General features: G+C 42.1%; 2 protein-coding genes across 3 annotated transcripts in view; both read right to left on the reverse strand.

Moving 5' to 3' along the window:
• uvrag (UV radiation resistance associated gene) overlaps positions 1–6,779 on the reverse strand; it is a 103,775-nt gene extending 96,996 nt beyond the window's left edge. Inside the window, exon 1 of one of the 2 annotated variants that reach the window (XM_005926785.3) lies at positions 6,434–6,779. In XM_005926785.3, coding sequence (XP_005926847.1) covers positions 6,434–6,538 — 105 coding nt within the window. In that variant the 5' untranslated portion in view covers positions 6,539–6,779. The remainder of the gene's footprint in view (positions 1–6,433) is intronic. The other variant, XM_042218834.1, reaches the window with a different exon arrangement.
• Positions 6,780–8,515: 1,736 nt separating this feature from the next.
• On the reverse strand, positions 8,516–18,192 carry dgat2 (diacylglycerol O-acyltransferase 2). The gene is made up of 8 exons (XM_005926786.3): positions 17,894–18,192; positions 16,438–16,566; positions 16,142–16,249; positions 14,996–15,066; positions 12,279–12,483; positions 11,728–11,902; positions 10,216–10,400; positions 8,516–10,029 (listed from the first exon to the last, which is right to left on the reverse strand). Exons 1-8 carry the CDS (start codon positions 17,931–17,933, stop codon positions 9,875–9,877), a joined length of 1,068 nt encoding a protein of 355 aa, XP_005926848.1. The 5' UTR covers positions 17,934–18,192; the 3' UTR covers positions 8,516–9,874.

An 18,192-nucleotide genomic window follows, 5' to 3' on the forward strand; every position in this document is an offset into this window, starting at 1 on the left:
TGCCAACTTTATGCAAGAGGCTTCCAACAAATCCCCACTCTCATGCATTTAAAAATAAACGTAAGCTTTTTTCATATATGAACTGCAGCACTGAAAACTAAACCCAGACACGTATAGGTGAGAATGCAAATGTTCGAATAAGTGGGACAGGACAAATGGTCCTAAAAGCTCTTCTGATTGCCCAAGAAGTTTATGTAATGTGACATTTATGCATGAGAGGGTAGTGCAAATAAGTGTCAAGTTATTTCACAGCAAGCAAATTGGTATCATGTGTACTGCATACTGAGACAACTCCCACACATAAACCAAACTCAGTATTTCCAGTCATCTGAAGTGGATTATCTCCTCTTATTAACTACACGCAAGGGACCTTTTGGTCACACACATAAAAAAGTGTGACCGAAAAGTTCCTAGAATCTACGTGCCATATAAATCTAAAATGACTTAACTAAATTCAATTTTCCCTTCAAAGTTTTCTTGTCATGCACTACTGGACCAGTTTCTGGACTGCTGCTAATTTAAACTCCCAAGTACCAGTTTTGCCCATGTGTACCGAGTGGGATGCAAATGCATGTAAGGTGGATTCATGGACCTCAAACTCCCCTGAATTTATGTCATGGATCATAGCTGCTGATGAGAGCTGAATCTCAGGTTATGGCCCAGAGATAAAGCGACAGTTTTCACTTAGTCCACAGTAGTCAACCCCGAAAACAGTGCATCAGGTCAAAGTGCATGCTTGTCGTTTGCTTTTCACAATTATAGTACACACACACACACACACACACACACACACACACACACACAGAGTTTGTGGAGTACTCAAAGTATTCAAAACTGCTCAGTTAAAACATGTATTATCTAGCCTGAGATTAGCACTGATTATAACCTGTAAAGTGAGTCAGTGTTTACTCAGTAAACAAGTAAACCAGTAAGGTCAGAGAGTTTCAAACTCCCTTCTAAACTGGAAAGATTGGTGCACATTTAAGAATTTAAATAATGTCCCATTACAATTTCACATTAGCGTACCAATAAAGTAAGTTTCACTCATGCCACCAATAGGTCGACTGTCCCACCAGGAAATAGAAGATTCTGGTGCTATGGAACTGTCAAAGATGCCGACACCGATTCCTCTTCTAGGGGCGTCTGATCGTAGTGTGGTTTATCCTGTCTACGAGAGGCTACTGAGACAGAAGAAAGACCCTACACTGACATGACAATGTGTGGCCGGGCTGCTTTGACTGCACTGTATGGGAGGTCTTTGAGAGTGCTGACATTAATGATCACACTACACATGTGACTGATTATATTCATTTCTGTGTGGACTCTGTGGTCCCAACCAAAAAGATTAAATGATGCGAATGACAACCCTTGGGTGTCAAACAAGTTCAAAGACCTTATAAGACAAAAATGCTTTCAGGAGCCACAATGATACAGCCGGAAGGGACCTTTAAAGACATTAAAAGACTGATTATGGCAGACAAGTACAAGTACAGTTAAAAGACAGAAGGCACTTTGTCATCAAGAAAGCCCAGAGATGCATTACTATAACAACTAATGCCCCACATAAGGATAGGGGATAGGCTTCGCTTGACCTGCATGGTCGAATCTGAAGATTTTTAGATCATCTCAGTCTTGTGATACTAAATATTAAAATTTGGAAAGTATCCATAATTGTTCCTGTTCCTAAATCTCCTAGACCTTCAGGTCCCAAAGACTTTAGACCTGACCTTGCATCACTGGTCTTGTACATGGGATCATAAAATTGGCATCAAAGAGACCGCTGCAATTTGCCTACCAACACCGTATGAGGGTGATTTATTGAACTATTTTACGTATTGCACACGCTACTTGTATTTGTGGCCATTTCCCCGCCTTTTAACTACGAGTTGGGTTAAAAAAATTGATCTTTAATTGATGAAAATTGGTCTTTAAGTCTGACGTCATTAGCCGTTTCCAAGTCCAGATTTTATAAATGGGCTAAACTTCAGTCAGGAGAACAACTGAGATAATCCATCCACAATACCAGGTTAGTCATTAATATACTGCTGCATGGGCTGGAGTTACATCGTAAGGTTTTAAAAACTGAGCTTTAAAAGTAACAGTGGTAATAAAAACCGAAAGACGCCGACAGTGATCACTGACTGTTTTAAGGGGCTTGTTCAGATTAAATAGAACAAGATACAAAGCATTAAAACATGTTTAAAACACAACAGACTTATTAAACACAGAGTAGTTTGGACCCAGAAGCAGGATTCATCACATCATCACTTAAAAACCAGATTGTGATATATAGCATGGAGGTATTCTATTGATGGGGTGTCTGGCCCATTGCTACGGGCCATTCGATCCCTATACAACCGTTGTAAGAGCTTGGTTCGCATTGCCGGCAATAAGTCGGACTCGTTCCTGGTGGGTGATGGGCTCCGCCAGGGCTGCCCTTTGTCTCCGGTTCTGTTCATAATTCTTATGGACAGGATTTCTAGGCGCAGCCAAGTGCCGGAGGGCTTTCGCTTTGGTGGCCTCAGAATCTCATCTCTGATTTTTGCAGATGATGTGGTTCTGTTGGCTTCATCGGGTGAAGGCCTCCAGCTCGCACTGGAATGGTTCGCGGCCGAGTGTGAAGCAGCGGGAATGAGGATCAGCACCTCCAAATCCGAGGCCATGGTTCTCAGCCGGAAAAGGGTGGAGTGCCCACTCCGGGTCGGGGATGAGTTCCTGCCCCAAGTGGAGGAGTTCAAGTATCTCGGGGTCTTGTTCGCGAGTGATGGGAGAAGGGAGCCGGAGATCGACAGACGGATTGGGGCTGCAGCTGCAGTAATGCGGACGCTGCACCGGTCTGTCGTGGTGAAGAGGGAGCTGAGTGTAAAAGCGAAGCTCTCAATTTACCGGTCGATCTACGTCCCTACCCTCACCTATGGCCACGAGCTGTGGGTAGTGACCGAAAGAACGAGATCGCGGATACAAGCGGCAGAAATGAGCTTCCTCCGAAGGGTGGCTGGCCTCTCCCTTAGAGATAGGGTGAGAAGTTCGGCCATCCGGGAGGGGCTCAGAGTAGAGCCGCTGCTGCTCCACATCGAAAGGAGCCAGCTGAGGTGGTTCGGGCATCTGACAAGGATGCCCCCTGGGCGCCTCCTGGGTAAGGTGTTCCAGGCATGTCCCACCGAGAGGAGGCCCCGGGGCAGACCCAGGACACGCTGGAGAGATTATATCTCTCGGCTGGCCTGGGAACGCCTTGGTGTTCCCCCGGACAAGCTGGAGGAGGTGGCTGGGGAGAGGGAGGTCTGGGCCTCTTTGCTTAGGCTGCTGCCCCCGCGACCCGGCCTCGGACAAAGCGGATGAAGATGGATGGATGGATGGTATTCTATTCTATTGATATAGAGACGCCAAATCTCAGTATTATTTAAATAAAATACTCTGGGAATACTACAAACAAGAGGGTTAATCTCATGCACCATCATCCTTCAGGAAGGTTAGCTGAGCAAACATACATGAAATCAGTGCAACCAAGAAAACCATGCAACACTGGACACACTTAGCTTGACAGAGCATATCACAACATGTTTAAAAAAAAAGTAATAATCCCAATATATCGTATTGTGAGTCAAGTATTGTGATGATATTGTATTGTGGGGTGTCTGGTGATTCCCACCTCTACTTTTAACAGTTTTACTGAGTATTTTAACAGATAAAAGGGAAACAGAATTTTCACTTCCGTCTTGTTTAGCTTTCGAGATCAAGGATTTCCCTGGTAGTTAAACCAGAGTAGGAACTTTACTTTCAGACAAACTGACAACTTCCACAGGCTCCCCTCAGGACTGTGTTTTCTCTCTTGTGTTGTTTATTCGGTACACCAATTCCTGCACAAACACTACTACCACTTCAGTGAATCTCTTACATGATGGAAAGGAACAGCAGGGACCAGATCCGGACCATTTCATTAAATGCTGTGAGGTCAGGCCTTGTTCTCAACGCAGCAAAGATTTCAGGGGGCAACAATCATCCCAGCACACTATCACCAAACAGCTGATCCAGTCTGTTACTGAATATCAGTACCTTGGGGTTATTCTTGACCACATGTAAAGAACTTTTCAAGGAAACTTGTATCTTTCAAAGCGGGCTCTAAAATGCTCCACATGTTCTACTGTGCTTTTACTGAAAGTGTTCTGACTTTCTTAATCTTTTGTTGGTTTGGAAATCCCTCTGAGGAACACTAAAAATCTGCAAGAAAGACAGTAACAGCATGAAGTGAATTGCATTACAGAGTTAGGAACGCATTCATAGTTATGGTGTTAGATGTTAGGCAAATACTGTTGTGGGTGACGAGAGGCATCCATTTGCCTCTTCTTTTAAAGTGAAACCATCTGGGTGGCGCCGTTACCCCCTGTGCTTACAAAACACAGGCCAAACTGTAATTTATTCCTCACGGCACTTAATAGAGCATTTGTAGCAACAGATGTAGAGGGTACCAATAACAAGGTTGTTGGATCAATCCGCAGTTCATATTTTGAAATATACTGAACCCCAAGTTGTTCCCAATGCATCCATCAGGGTGTGTGTGAATGTTAAGAGTGCATAAAGTGTTTAGGTATAGATAAAAACAGGGTTTGGATGCATTTGATTGGGTGAATGAGGCTTGTAGCAGAAAGTGCTTTGAGTGCTCAAAGTGAGTGGAAAGACACTATACAAGTACCAGTCCATTTACCAGTTCAATTTTTAAACATGGGAAACGCATACGTTTCCCAGCTAGTTTGGACAAATCATCCTGTAAGGTCCAATGAAAGGGTCTTGATGTATTGTATGCTTTTATGCTGATGTGTTTGTTCTTTGTTGGTGTATGGAAATGCCACGTGGTTTCTGCAATCCAATTTTCTCATCATGACAAAGGTATTTATCCATCTAGGTCTCATGTGGTTAAAATGCATGTGCATATAGCCTGCATTAAGAGGTCATCATCAGGTTTTTTAATGAGATCACAGATAAACAAGAGGACCCATGTTAATTAAACAAATACAAAGGAAAAGTATTTTAAATGAAATCTCTGATGCTTTTTAGCAATTTATGGCCCAAACACAAAGCCAGTTGGTTTCCACTGTAATGCAGTAACTGCACACGATTAAGAGATAGAAAAACCCAACTATTTGCATGGCCAGAGTTCACAGATAAGCGTAAACAACAAATTGGTATACTGATTCTTTAAAGAGCAAGTAATGTGTGTATTTAGCTGCAGTTTAAGTAAAAGATTTTACTTACGCACCACCCTCAAAAAACTGCATATCAGAGACTTGTGGTTTCCCAAAGTAAAAACAAAAATACCCAGTATACAGGATAAGATTGGAATATGTCGATAGTACTAAAATGAGGACATAGTTTGAATCATTCCAAATTGCATTATCAAAGTGTCCATCTAATCGATCCAGCACCTATCTGGGGGAGAAAAGAGTTACACTTAGTGATGTAAATACATTATACTGTCTGTCATTTCACTGAGAAAAGAAAATCTAATGGTGCATCAGTGACACCCACGTTATGAATCCCAAGAATTTGCAAATGTCAATACACATTTGCGAGGTTTAACTACCATGAAGTAGTAGTAGAAGATTTAAGTTTGAGGATTCATTTTATGCTGTAGGTTAACTCCATATTTTGGTTCCTAATGTTCAGTTTAGTGGTCTGAAGCAGGATAACAGTTGAAACAAGTCCAAGAGGTTCCTGCAGCACACAGACCTCTGGCTCACTGAAGCGAGGAAGTGTCATTTATCTCAACCCTAATAAAGATATTTGAAAACAACATGTTTTCTACTACAAATAATACCCAGCCAGTAAACACTGACGGAGATTTGTCGGTAGGAGACTTAGTTCCGGTTTAAGGTACGTAATCACAACGAGAGAAGCCTACATGTCAAATGAATGAAAGCACGGAATTTAAAAGTCTTCCACTTAATCCCCGGGGTTGAACGGACCAATAACGCATTCAGTCTTGAAATGCTTCAAATCACATTAAAGCAGCCGTACGAGAGCGTTTAGTGTCAAAATAATGACACGCTGTATGCTGATTTTACTTAGCTGTCACCTGCGTGCTGACATGACGCCAAGTTAAGTTACCATTAGCAGAAGCATTACTAGCTTTGTACATAAATATGTAGAAAAATAATGCGATATGGCAGTACCATGAAAAGGCTAGGCTCCAAAAGCCAAACTGCGACCTAACTGGTTTCGGCGTGTCTGGCGAGTCAGACAGCTTCCATTTATTTCCAACGGGCTAGCTAACTGCAAGCTAGCAACTGCTAGCTAGCTAGCATGCCAGGCCTGCTGTGGACCTCCGGGCAGCAGTTACAAACTAGTACATAACACAATATGGGAGCCCGGTCCAAGTTTTCCCGAGTTCACCTGAATGAGTGTGATGACAACGAAAGCTCATGGGATTTGCATTTACCTGCTGGGATGTGAGCTCCACATGTAGGGCTCGAGAGGCTGAAGCTCCAGAGTTGGTGACAGAGGCGGCGGGGATAGCAAGAACCCGACCGGTGATGGAGTTCATCCTCCTGTCGGCATCTAGCAGCAGCCCCTCATTCAATAAAGCATCCCATCTCAGACATTCACGACACTTGGCTAAAAGTTGACGAAGTTCCGGAAAACTAACAAAGACATGCAGACACGAGTGTTTCTGTGAGGAAAGCGCTACAACAGCTGTCAGCTAACCAACAGGACGTAAACAAACTCTCGGCTATTTCGCTACGTTCGGAAATCGGTCTACGGAGAGGAGGCGCGGAACTTCAGTTGCTGATTGGCTCAAACCAATATCCGTCGCGTAAAGGCGGTGCCTGGTCGTGAAAATTCGCGTTTCTATTGGCGGTATCATCTGTTTGTCTCCCTGGAGGGGACGAGCATCCGTTGAATTCTGTCAAAGCTGCAAAATATGAGGAAGTTGTATGGTACAGCGTGACATGCAGGTGACAGTTTAAACGGTAGCACTGATCTCATAATCTCTACTGGTACAAAGACAGCCAGCGACCAAAGCATTTAAAATGTATATGCAAACTGAGATGAACTTTTTTCGCTAACTTTCAAATCACGGACAGTATAATACGAATACACAACTAGAGACAGGAACTAACTGCAGAATACGCGGGTAGCTTAGGCAATGTAAAACTTAAACACACACATATTTAACATATTAGCAAATTAGTCGATGTTATATTTGTTAGGCCTCTCTTAACGTTGCATGGTCTTGTGTTTTGCGTGTAAGTCAGTAGTGTAAAGTTGAAATTCATCTTTAAGTACGATGACTTGTAAATCCACCACCTACATGTGAGCAGCACAGTCAGTTATTTCAGCTTCATTCACACTGACTGCAGAACATTAAGCAACCACTAGGGGGCTGTATCAGCCACATTAAATAGTTGCGCTTCTACAGAGCCAGGAGACTGAAGGCTGCAGTCAGATAACGACCAAAAGTAGCTCCTATCTATCCACGTTGTCACCTTGACAAAAAAGCGTTAAAATGTAAAAGAACTTAGGGAAAATAAAAATGGACGTTCTCGATGGACTAGTCATACACTTGATGTGTTCTTATTGGGGTTTTTTAATAATGTTGAAGATGTTTTAATAAAGTCATATAAAAGAGAACCAGTAGCAAATAATAATAATAATTAACAAGGTTGTAATTCAGATAAATAGGAATACAAGGCATATAAAGTGAAATAATTGCATTTTGCACTGAGATGTGTTGCTCCTGTCATATTTTTTTTCCAGCTGATAAAAGGAGCCAGAGTACTTCCTCTTTTTATTAAGGCTTTCTGAGACTAAAGTCAAATTAACTAATGACCACACTAAAAAAAGGTCATAAGAACAAGTATAACTAACAGAAACTGAATAATGGAAAACCTTAAATGAACTTTGCGCACAGGCTTTATTCCTCAAACATTTTCAGTTTCACTTCTGAAAACAAGGCAACGACTCCATAAGCAGTAGATACAATGTTTATCATTCCGTTGTAGGTTTAACAATTTCAAAACATGACATACACAAGAGTGTATATGGTTAGTGCATAAAATGGAAAACATACAATTAACATTTACACGGTCACTTTTCATGTTGATTGTTTTTAAATGGGGTGGAATAATCCTCAAAAATATTCAGTTCAGTTTTATTTGCATAGCACCAGCAGATGTGGAAGCTAAAGTTTAAAATGGTCCCAGTGGTAATTAGCAGCAGTAGGAGCTGTAACCCTGAAATTGGAAGAGTGGCTCCAGAAAACTCCAGGTATAACATCAGAGGTGTCGGTCCAGAGGAACAGACAAAGTACGGCACAGAGCCCTGAACTCCCAGGTCTCTGGTAGAGAACGCGAGCTTGAGGATCACATCTATATCACCTGCAGGGAGGGATGAAAGGGAGGTTTTTTCCCCCCATAGAGGTAAATTGTGGTTTCAGAGGTATACTGTATGGCCCAGCTGGACTTTGAAAGTTTTTGCTGATAAGAGAATTGTGGATAATATTAAATACTCTCCAGCCAAATACTGTTCAAAACAAAGCATATATTTGGTGGGCGTGCTCCCTACACAGCACATACATAAGACTCAGATTCAGTAAAACATTGACATAAATGTGGGAAAGACTTCAAAGACACACCACACTTTTTTTCTGAAAACTTACAAAAGTTTAATTTAAACATCAGCAGAAAGATTATGCAACTCATCACACAGACAAGTCTCGCTGCTTATTGCTTGCAAATCCATTGCACAGGTATTACACTGCTCCATAGTAGTCGTCACAATGCTCAAACCAGTGAAAATTGCATCTGTAAATTCAGCCAATTCTGTTACACTTTATTCCCATCGACATGACACACGCTTGCTTATTTTAAATGATTCCCCTGAAAGATTTTTTATAAAACTCACTGTAAACTGGAATCATCAAACATCAGGATTCCATCCATCCATCTTCACCCGCAAACATCAGGATTTTCACCCACAAAACCATTTTATCCTTTTCAACTACAGCTCAAAACCTTCCAAGACACTTAAGTTACAAGAAATCACGTAGTTTACACTGCATACATTAAATGTATCCACCCAGATAGAAACCCTGTCACCAGTATGAACATAAAAAAGAAAAAGAAATAAGCCAAGCAGAGCAGTGCCTGTCTTGGGGGAGGGAAAAAAAATCTTTGAGACTAAAACCTCAGAGGGTGATGTAAAACATCAAAAGTGCACCAGAAATATTTGTTGAGACAAATGCACTAAAATAGGCATTTCCTTGCTACAGAATTCAATTAACACTGTAAGGCTTTTCTACAGTCTTATGCGTTTGTGCATTCACCATACCTGGTAGAATTCCTTCACTTTCGGCCTTTAACCAGCAGGAATCACCACATGTCTGTGGACATCATATGTCTTTGGCTCGATTAATCTTTGGGCACTACCCAGTGATAAAGTGGTACCTTTCATTTGCATTGTTTGTGCGTTCAGTGTGTAGAGTTGTAAAGGAGCTCAGGAGCTCAAGTCCTGCAAGTTACCTTCTGGCTCCATCTAGTGGAGCTTAGCGACCACTGCCTGAAAGAAGCAGTTAAAACGTGACGCCCAAGTTTTAAAAGAAAACTGGGAGGGGAAAAAAAGGCACTGATGAGGCACTGTGGGCAACCAGACAAGAGCAGCTGGGAAAGGCCACCATTCATTAAACCTGCCATTGCCTGAGAAAGCACTATGCGTGTGTGTGAGATGGCGCAGTGAGCAAAGGTTTCTTCAGTAAACATGCAAAATGTGTCATCTGCAGTCCAGAGATAATCTAGGCACCCAGGTGCGGTGACGAAACGAAGACGAGGCGAGGGGTTTGGAGATGCACAGTTCGGGCCATCAGCAGCAACCCGTCATCTTCCTAGTGGATGTGCAGGATGTCACTCTCTTTCAGACCAAAGCGGGTCTTGTACTTGTCAAAAAGGCACTGGAGGGACTTGATGTACATTGCATGGTAGAGATCCACCGCTTCCTCTGATGCATCCTCAATTTTTGGCACAGTGATTGGCTCCCCAACTATTAAAAAAGAAAAAGAACACAGGAGACAAACAGTTAAAACAAACAGTTGAGCAAATATTGACTGTGTCCTATGAACTGTTTGGTTGGTCACTGTCCTACAAAAACTTTAGTAACACAGCCATGTCGAGGTCAGAGAAAACTAATCTGTACCGTACAGTCAAAGCAAACACGAGACAAACTTGCCTATGGTAGTGATGGGCTTGGAAAAAGGCACAATGCCCCAGGAGCTTCCAAAGAAAAGGCACGGGGCAAAGCCCAACATCTTCTGTAACTTCTTTTGCAGAGACCTCCAGACGGTCCCCTCGTCGAAGATCACCTGCTTGTAGGCGTCGTTCTCGCCGAAGGAATAGACTGGAACCAGATCAGCCCTGAGGGAACAAAGCAAGTGACTCAACACACCTGCCCGACCGTGAAAAAGAACAACACATCTATGCGAAACATCTAGAACACATAAAAGGTCATTGAGACTTATTTGAGAAAAATGTCAGTTAATAAACAAATATTTGTTCACTGTCCTCTTGCTGAAGCTTTGCAGTTGTTGTTCACATGACCAGAAATGTGGTTTTATGGTTATATTATAATCCTATCTGTAAATCTCCTGGTTTTAAAAGCAGTAATAAGAACAGAGTTTGAAGCGTTGCACACGTGTGATAACCACCACGTTCCTTACATGTCTCTACTTGCCTGAACGGCCAGCTTCAGTTTACCAAATATTCAAAAATAGCCAACAGGTTTGGATTTATGGTGCAACGTGCAGATCATCAGGAATCGGTGCAAGGAACACGGACAGTTTGTGAAAAGCATTCAATGTCCCTGTGGGGAGGAGCAGCCACGTTTTTGTATAACAACTGTGGAAGGTGTTATGTGATCGGGAAATTTCTTAAATCCACCCTGATCTGTAACTAAGCTAGAGTCTGAATGTTTGCAGGGGCCGTTTTTAGACCACAGAATCAGTCGTTTTTAGAGAGATTTTTTTCCAGCTGTTTGTGAAAGATTAAATCTGGTTTTCCATCCAGTATTTTAGAAGAAACAATCAGAGCATCAATCCCTTTGACCAAAAATAAACAATAAATATATTTGTTAGAGCGGACACTTGTTTTGTGACGACACAACACATCATTCAGCTGGTTGCAACATCGTCTCTATTTCATAAGCACTGAAACAAAGCCTTAGAAGTTCCACAAAATCAATCCAAAGTGACCCAAATTCACATTTGAGGCTTACATCAGCTGCTGTGCTAGCCTAATTGTAACGAATAAAGGTCTGCATAACTGCGTGTCTTTTCCAGCGCGTTCTAAGCTTCTTTGGATAGGGTGCACCCACTGATATGATAATCCTCGGCTGTATTTGTGAAGGAATGGGCTTGTTTGGGCTGGTGAGACAAACCGAGGGCCCTTCACGCTGCAGTCTGTCTCATTAACGCATAGCCAAGGGGGGGGAGCTCAAACTGCCCAGCCCCTGAAAGTGAACTATATGTCACGAGGAGCTGAGCAGGGACAACACTGCACATTCATAGAATGATTTAGCAGCTCTCTCTTTGCAAGCATGTGGCCTTTCTGGGTATAATAATCTAGGATTTTGTTATTCCCGTGAGGTGCCGCAGCTCAGGGAATGACATTTTCCCATTCAACAACATATTGTGCGGGTCAGTGAAAACCACACGTGCTCGTGTCTGAAAATGCGCAGCCGACTCACCCTTTCCGCAGCGCTAGCCTAACGAAGCCTTTACGATTCTTCAGGGTGACAGAATTCAAGCCGGGTGTGCACTGCAGAGACTCGGCTGCCCCTCCGACAACGATAATCACAGCATTTCCCGTCCCATTCTGTGACAACAGGTAGTCGATGGAGTTCCTGTTCACAGGGCAGATACCTGTGGGGGGGGCAAAATGTAGGTAAACTGCTCATTACAACTCAGATTCACTGAGTTTTAGGTCTCTGTACGAGTTACACACCAGCCTTCTGTATGCTTTCTATACCATATTGTGCATTAGGCAAAATCCACCAATATGCAGAAGAAATGTTAAACATTCAAAAAAGAAAACAAGAACTTATTCCACATGTAAGGGGCAAGGATGAAGCCTGAAGAGCAAACAGGCCCTCCAAACAGATGAAGCTCAGAATCAGTCGATCGATGTCAACTGAAGCCGCAGCAGGACAAAGGTCAGCTCTCCCAGCGCTAGTTATCACTTATTTTGACATTTTAAGAATTCAAACAAGAATTTCTGGCTTCTTCAGTCAAATCTCACCTCCAGACATCAGATAGTCTCGCAGGATGGGAAAACGAAAGTTTCCTGCTAGGGTTGCAAGGGAAGGCTTGATGCCAGGGAATTTCTTAGAGAAGCCTGTGGCCTCAGTCCCAAAGTTGCAGAAACCACCAAAACAAAAGATGCCGTGGGGATGGTAGCCAAAGATGTAGTTCCGGCTGGGCAGCAGGTCGTGAGTTTTAATTAGCTGCAGGACAAAAAGGACAAAGAGTGGATAAACAGTGTCAGACCGATTCTCAGACGAGGACAAAAGTTTGATGAACATGGATTTATTTTTTCTGCTTTTATCATGCATCAAACGGATAAGGTGCAAAAACTGAAACAGACTTTAGACGAAAACTAAAGCCACTGCATGATAAATGTGATTAAAGGTGGAACCCCCTCCCCTCAAAAAAAAAAATAAAAATACTGAAATGAGACCAATGTTCAGCGCCACAATAGCAAGAATGCTAGCCTGAAATGGTGTGTTCAAGAATTTGTGATGTCTAATAGCTTACAAGGGTCAGATTCACCCTGGGCACCTTTATTCTAGACCACTGCGATGTGAACTAAATGGCATTTGGCTCGAGGTGCTCGAAGCTCAAAATGAAAAATTTAAATTGAAGCATTCACCAGCAGCGCATGTTTCCAAAGATCACGGCCTGATTACTCCACAGTTTAGGAACTAGCTTCTCTTTTATCAAACTTTAATCACCAACCATATTTCTGTTCAGCAGAAGCATCCTGTAAAAAGAAGCTTGTGACATCATCTGAACTGTAATTTTTACTAGCTTTTTGTTTGTGAATGAAGGAAAAAAAAAAAACAAAGATAGTTCAATTATACACAAAGCAATTCATGAATGAGAATCCAAGACAGTAAAGCAAAGTCCTGAAATATGAAGAACATAAATGGGTTCCAGTAACAATGTTAACAATATACGATTATAGCTGTATACTTTAGTGATTTTCAATATGGTAAATGGCCTGTATTTGTATAGTGCTTTACTCATCCAGTCATCCACCCATTCACACACTGCTGATGGCAGCTACATTGTAGCCACAGCCACCCTCGGGCGCACTGACAGGCGATAGTAAACATTGTTGTAGGTATATTTTTTAACACTACATGTGAACGTGGATGTGTAGACAGCCATTATTCATTACACACACACACACACACACACACACACACACACACACACACACACACACACACACACACACACAGTAAAACTAGGACACTCTTATCAGCCAGACAGCACATACAATCATAAAATTAGGATCCAGTGTGCACCTGTTCAGGCTGACAGCAGTGATGTGTCAGCATTATTATCAAACCCATCATTGCACAATAAAGCTGTAAAGGTGAACATGGCCCATAAGAAAAGTGTGCTCTGATGTGCAGCGCAGACTTGGATCCATCACAATGTGTAAACAAAGCTCCATTAGTAGCTAGTCCAAAATAACAGTTGTGTAATCACATTAGCACAGGAGAACCCATTCAAGCTCTCCATGGCAGCGCAGGAGACCACCTGGCATATGTGGAGGATTACAGTGGGACTAGGGCAGCAAACACAGCACTTAACCCCTCGTACAGATCCAAGCAGAAGAAAAGAGAAGGAGGAAGAAGAGAGTCACTCGTTTCAAGAAGGAGCAGCAGTAATATAAAAGAGTACCTGATTCTAGTATTGAAGCAGACTTGCACATCTATCCGTGCAACACATTTCATAACAAGTCTCACTTCGGACTTCCTTCGGTCCTCACCTCAACTTCAGTGTTGGCTCGGACTTTGACCGGTTGTTTCCAACTCATAAATCATCAATACTCGCCCTGTGACTAACTCATGTGTTTGTAGATAATTTCAGGATATTTTGAAGTACAAAAAACAGTAAATCCCTCACTTTGACTGTGAGCTCATGTGAACAGCTTCACATGAGCGAATAACTAATACAGTGGCTTCATCTGTGTTAAACAAGAGGTGGTGACATCAATGAGAAAGGCCCAACTACAGTGAAGCATCTAGATGACAAAGAATGAATGCTTGGTTCATCACCCTGGATTTAGCGCTCTTTGTTCGCAAGATCTGACCGACTTCAACATATTTGTTTAATAAATAAATTAAATAAGTAAATATATATTGCTCCTGGATGTTAGAGAGTGGAACGTTGGCCCTGTATTTTTATGACTACTGTGTAATGTGTAAGAAGACAGCTATCGTCCCTTTAAGCATGCTTTAACCGTGACTTTTGACTTCTTGTGTGACAGTATAGTGAGGAACAGCTACTAAACATCTGTACCATCCAACACAAAGCCCTTTAGCCTGACCAAGGATTTTATTGTCCCCTACACTGCGGAGTACCTGATGAGAGAAAAGCTTAGCACTGCTTCTTAGACCTTCAACTGGGGCAAAGTCTGAAGCCAACATCATACCCTCATCTTAATCAACACAGGACAAGTAAGAGTATAGAGCAGATGGCTCAATGCAGCCCCGATAAGCCTATCTGTAATGTTAAACGTGCACAACTAAACACATTTCACACAGGAGCAGCTTCATCTGACATAAGAGAGATGTTGAGGACCCATTTCCTGGAGTCCTGGCACCACCATCGCTCTGCAAAGCTCCAGATTTCCCTATATTACAGATGAGTGCATCAGCAAGGGAGCATCACAAAGAGGACACATCAGCAAGGGAGCATCACAAAGAGGACACATTCACCCACCCTGATTGGAAAGTAGTCTCGGAAATACGTCCACACTGTCCAGTTCCTCACCCAGGAGGACCTCCTGCCACCTGAGGAGAAAGTTACACATGAGTCACTCAGAGCATGCGCACAAAAATAGAACTAACCGTAATTTTTCGTAACAATTCAACCTTAGTTTTTTTATTATACAGTTTATTAATCTGTCATTTAATTAGTTTTGCCCGGAAGTGCAGAGTGACGTCTTCAAATATTACCCAGTCAAAATAATCCGAACAACTGTCCTCTCATTAAGATGCTGAGAAATGAACCGAACATGCCTGAATAATAAGTTTCCGCACTACCCAAAATTCCCTTGAGCTCTACGTTTACATGTGCTGCCATGTTAGGGGTACAGTAAGGCTGTACACGGCAGAGCACTGTGCTGAGCTAAACCAGCATGCTAACACAAGCTAAGCCAATAGTCTAACATGCTAATGTATAGCATTTTAGCATGCTAACATATAGCATGCTAACACAAGCTAAGCCAGTAGTCTAACATGCTAATGTATAGCATTTTAGCATGCTATACTTTAGCTAACATGCCAATCTATAGCATGTTAGCTAAAGTACAAATTTTTAAAATGATGAAAAAGAAAAAGAAACTCTTTAGCCGGATTAAACTGTCATTTCAAAGAATTTGGCACCAACAGGTGGGCAATTCTTTGTCTAAGACTCAAGGTTATTATAGTTAACAAAAACTAAACTAAAAATTAAAACTAGATGTGGAAAAATGTAGTTAACCAAAATGAAAATAAAAACTAAACTTTTGAAAAAAAAAATTAACTAATGAAAACAATTTGTGAACTTGTAAAGCTTATTAAAATAAAATAAAAGGCAGAGGAAATAGCATTAGTCTAAAGCTTTTCTATCACCGGATGCAGAAATCCTCATCAAACGTGCCTAAAATCTCAACATTGTCATTTCACAAATCTCATTTTGGTTACTTCAAATAAATGAAATCATAAAAATAAAATCAAGAATTATAAGCAATTATTTTAGTTAAACCGCCACACTAGTTCACAGTGCCAGAAAGTCTCTCATTAAGACCTATAGTCCGGTGCAGCCAAAACTCAAACCATTAGGTAACAGTTTGTTTTTTTTAAATTGACATCTTTCGTGGCTTGCCTTGTTTTGGGGTGTTCCAGTCAAAAATAAGCCAGGCTATATAAATGGCAGCAATCAGCCAGCAGTCAGTGCAGAAGATGTAGATCAGTAATGCAGTGCAGGCAGCACCTGGGGGGAGACGGGGAAATAGTCACTAAAGTTAAACCTGAATTCATCACAAAGGGTTAAGGTAATCCATCATCAGGGTGTAATCACACGAAAGAAGGCCAACAAGCCATCAACGAGTGTGTGTTCACTTTAAAGACTGATCTGACCTCCTTTACTTGTGACACTAATAAGCCAACTCTCTCACTCACCCAAGGCTAAGAAGGAGATGACCCACTGCATCACAGAGATCACCTGCAGATGCTTCTCCATCTTGGATGTGCAGGGCCATAACCCTGAGGGGAGGTCCTGCAGAGCAGAGAGGATGCTGGAGCCAGTGCCTTGAGACAAAAACAAATCAATGGATCAGGTATAAAAACAGCAGGAAGAGATAAAGATCATGCAAAAAAAAAAAAGAAAAATCTAGTCAACATTTCCCAGAAGAAATTCTTGCCTAGAGTTGATTTGAGTTAAACAAAGCCAAAGGTGGACATCAATCAAAACAAAGAGTTAATGATTTACTCCAGAACGTCCTACATCAATAATACAGTACATTTCCAGCGAGTCCAAAACTACACAGCCTCAGCTACTCACCAGGCTGAAAGAGTGAACCCACGCGGCTACGTGTGAGAAAGAAGCGCAAAGCAACATTAAGAAGCAACTAACGTGAGTCGAGGCCATGTCACAGCGAGCCAATAAGAAGCTCTCGCACTCCAGGAAAACGCTGTCCTCTAATCCCATCTGTCCTCACTGAAAATAACCTGGTACCGGGGCTCGGCTGGTAATGCCTGCAAACTATGATGCTATGAGTCCTTGAGACTATCACAGCTTAAATGTGTGGCAGAGAAGTTGGCTGGAATTCAGCAGTGATGGTTAAACCAGCCTGCTTAGCGCTAGATCAAACTGGTGGGTAAAAGCTGAAACCAAACAAACAGTGTGATCCCCTGGAGAACAGGGGGCACAACAGGGGGGCCTCTAAATGCAAACAGCACAACGTTTTGTAATTAACACAATAACAGGCCCACATATATACATCAGCTTGTGTTTGTATAGTTTCTAGTGTTCATTTAAGCTATGAATCATATTTGATACACAGAAACCAAATGGCATGTTTGGATACAGTGACACAACAGGGAACCCCCCACTACCACTCCTCCACCCCCATTCCCACAATAACCCCACAAATTATAAGCAAGATGCATGCAGAAAGCATGCGATTATGAGAGGTATGGTCACTTACATCCGTGTGTCATTATTCCATCAACTTTGAGCTAACTTGCAGCTGTCACTGTGTGGTTTAGGTTAAAAGCCCGAGTTTAATTCCTCTCAACCAAAGACCATTCAGAGTGGAAGCGTGTTATAAGTATTCACAGAACACAAATCAAACACAGTGATTAGCAAAATACATAATAGCAAAATTCTTAGACAGTATTTTGAGCTTCTCCCACTGTGTCCAGATGAACAGAATCAACTTTTGGAGATTGATTTACCAGGATGATTGAGCATAGCAATATCCTATTAATTTCATTTCTGTTATCATAGTAAGTATTAAACTCCCGTTTTGTTTTGCATGCATTAAAACAAAACTCCAGGCTTGTTTGCGTTCCTATTCGTTTCGCTCCTTCACGCCCTTGGGACACTTTTGAAGACCCCAAATAACCATCTTACCTTTGATGAATCCCGAGTATGCAGCAAGTATGGTTTTCATAGCTCAGTCTTTTTGTTGGCTGATCAAAGTGCCCGAAAAGCCTTTAAAATTATTTTTTAAACAATAATAAAATAAGTTAAAACATCAGGAGCTCCGAGCTTACAGCTCCGCTGTCATGACTGCGTTTAACAGCAGCTGACTGAAGAGTCCAGCGGGCATTTAATCAGCGCGGGGAGGAGCGAGGAGGCAGGAGGTACTGCGGGAGTCTGCGGACACCAAAGCGGAGGCAAGACTGCAGGTAACGTGGAGGAGCAGTGCT

The sequence above is a fragment of the Haplochromis burtoni genome, unplaced genomic scaffold (genome assembly GCF_018398535.1).
Source record: "Haplochromis burtoni strain Fernald_Lab_line unplaced genomic scaffold, NCSU_Asbu1 Contig_24, whole genome shotgun sequence".
Lineage (NCBI taxonomy): Eukaryota > Metazoa > Chordata > Actinopteri > Cichliformes > Cichlidae > Haplochromis > Haplochromis burtoni.

What these genes read in the sequence shown, in the direction of transcription:
- dgat2 (XM_005926786.3), bottom strand. Translation starts at nt 17,933, where the DNA reads ATGAAAACCATACTTGCTGCATACTCGGGATTCATCAAAG. An exon ending in AGACTATCTGATGTCTGGAG is followed by an intron (nt 11,903 to 12,278) that starts GTGAGATTTGAC and finishes CCCCCCCCACAG; the next exon opens with GTATCTGCCCTGTGAACAGG. An exon ending in CAAGCCCATCACTACCATAG is followed by an intron (nt 10,030 to 10,215) that starts GCAAGTTTGTCT and finishes CTTTTTTAATAG; the next exon opens with TTGGGGAGCCAATCACTGTG.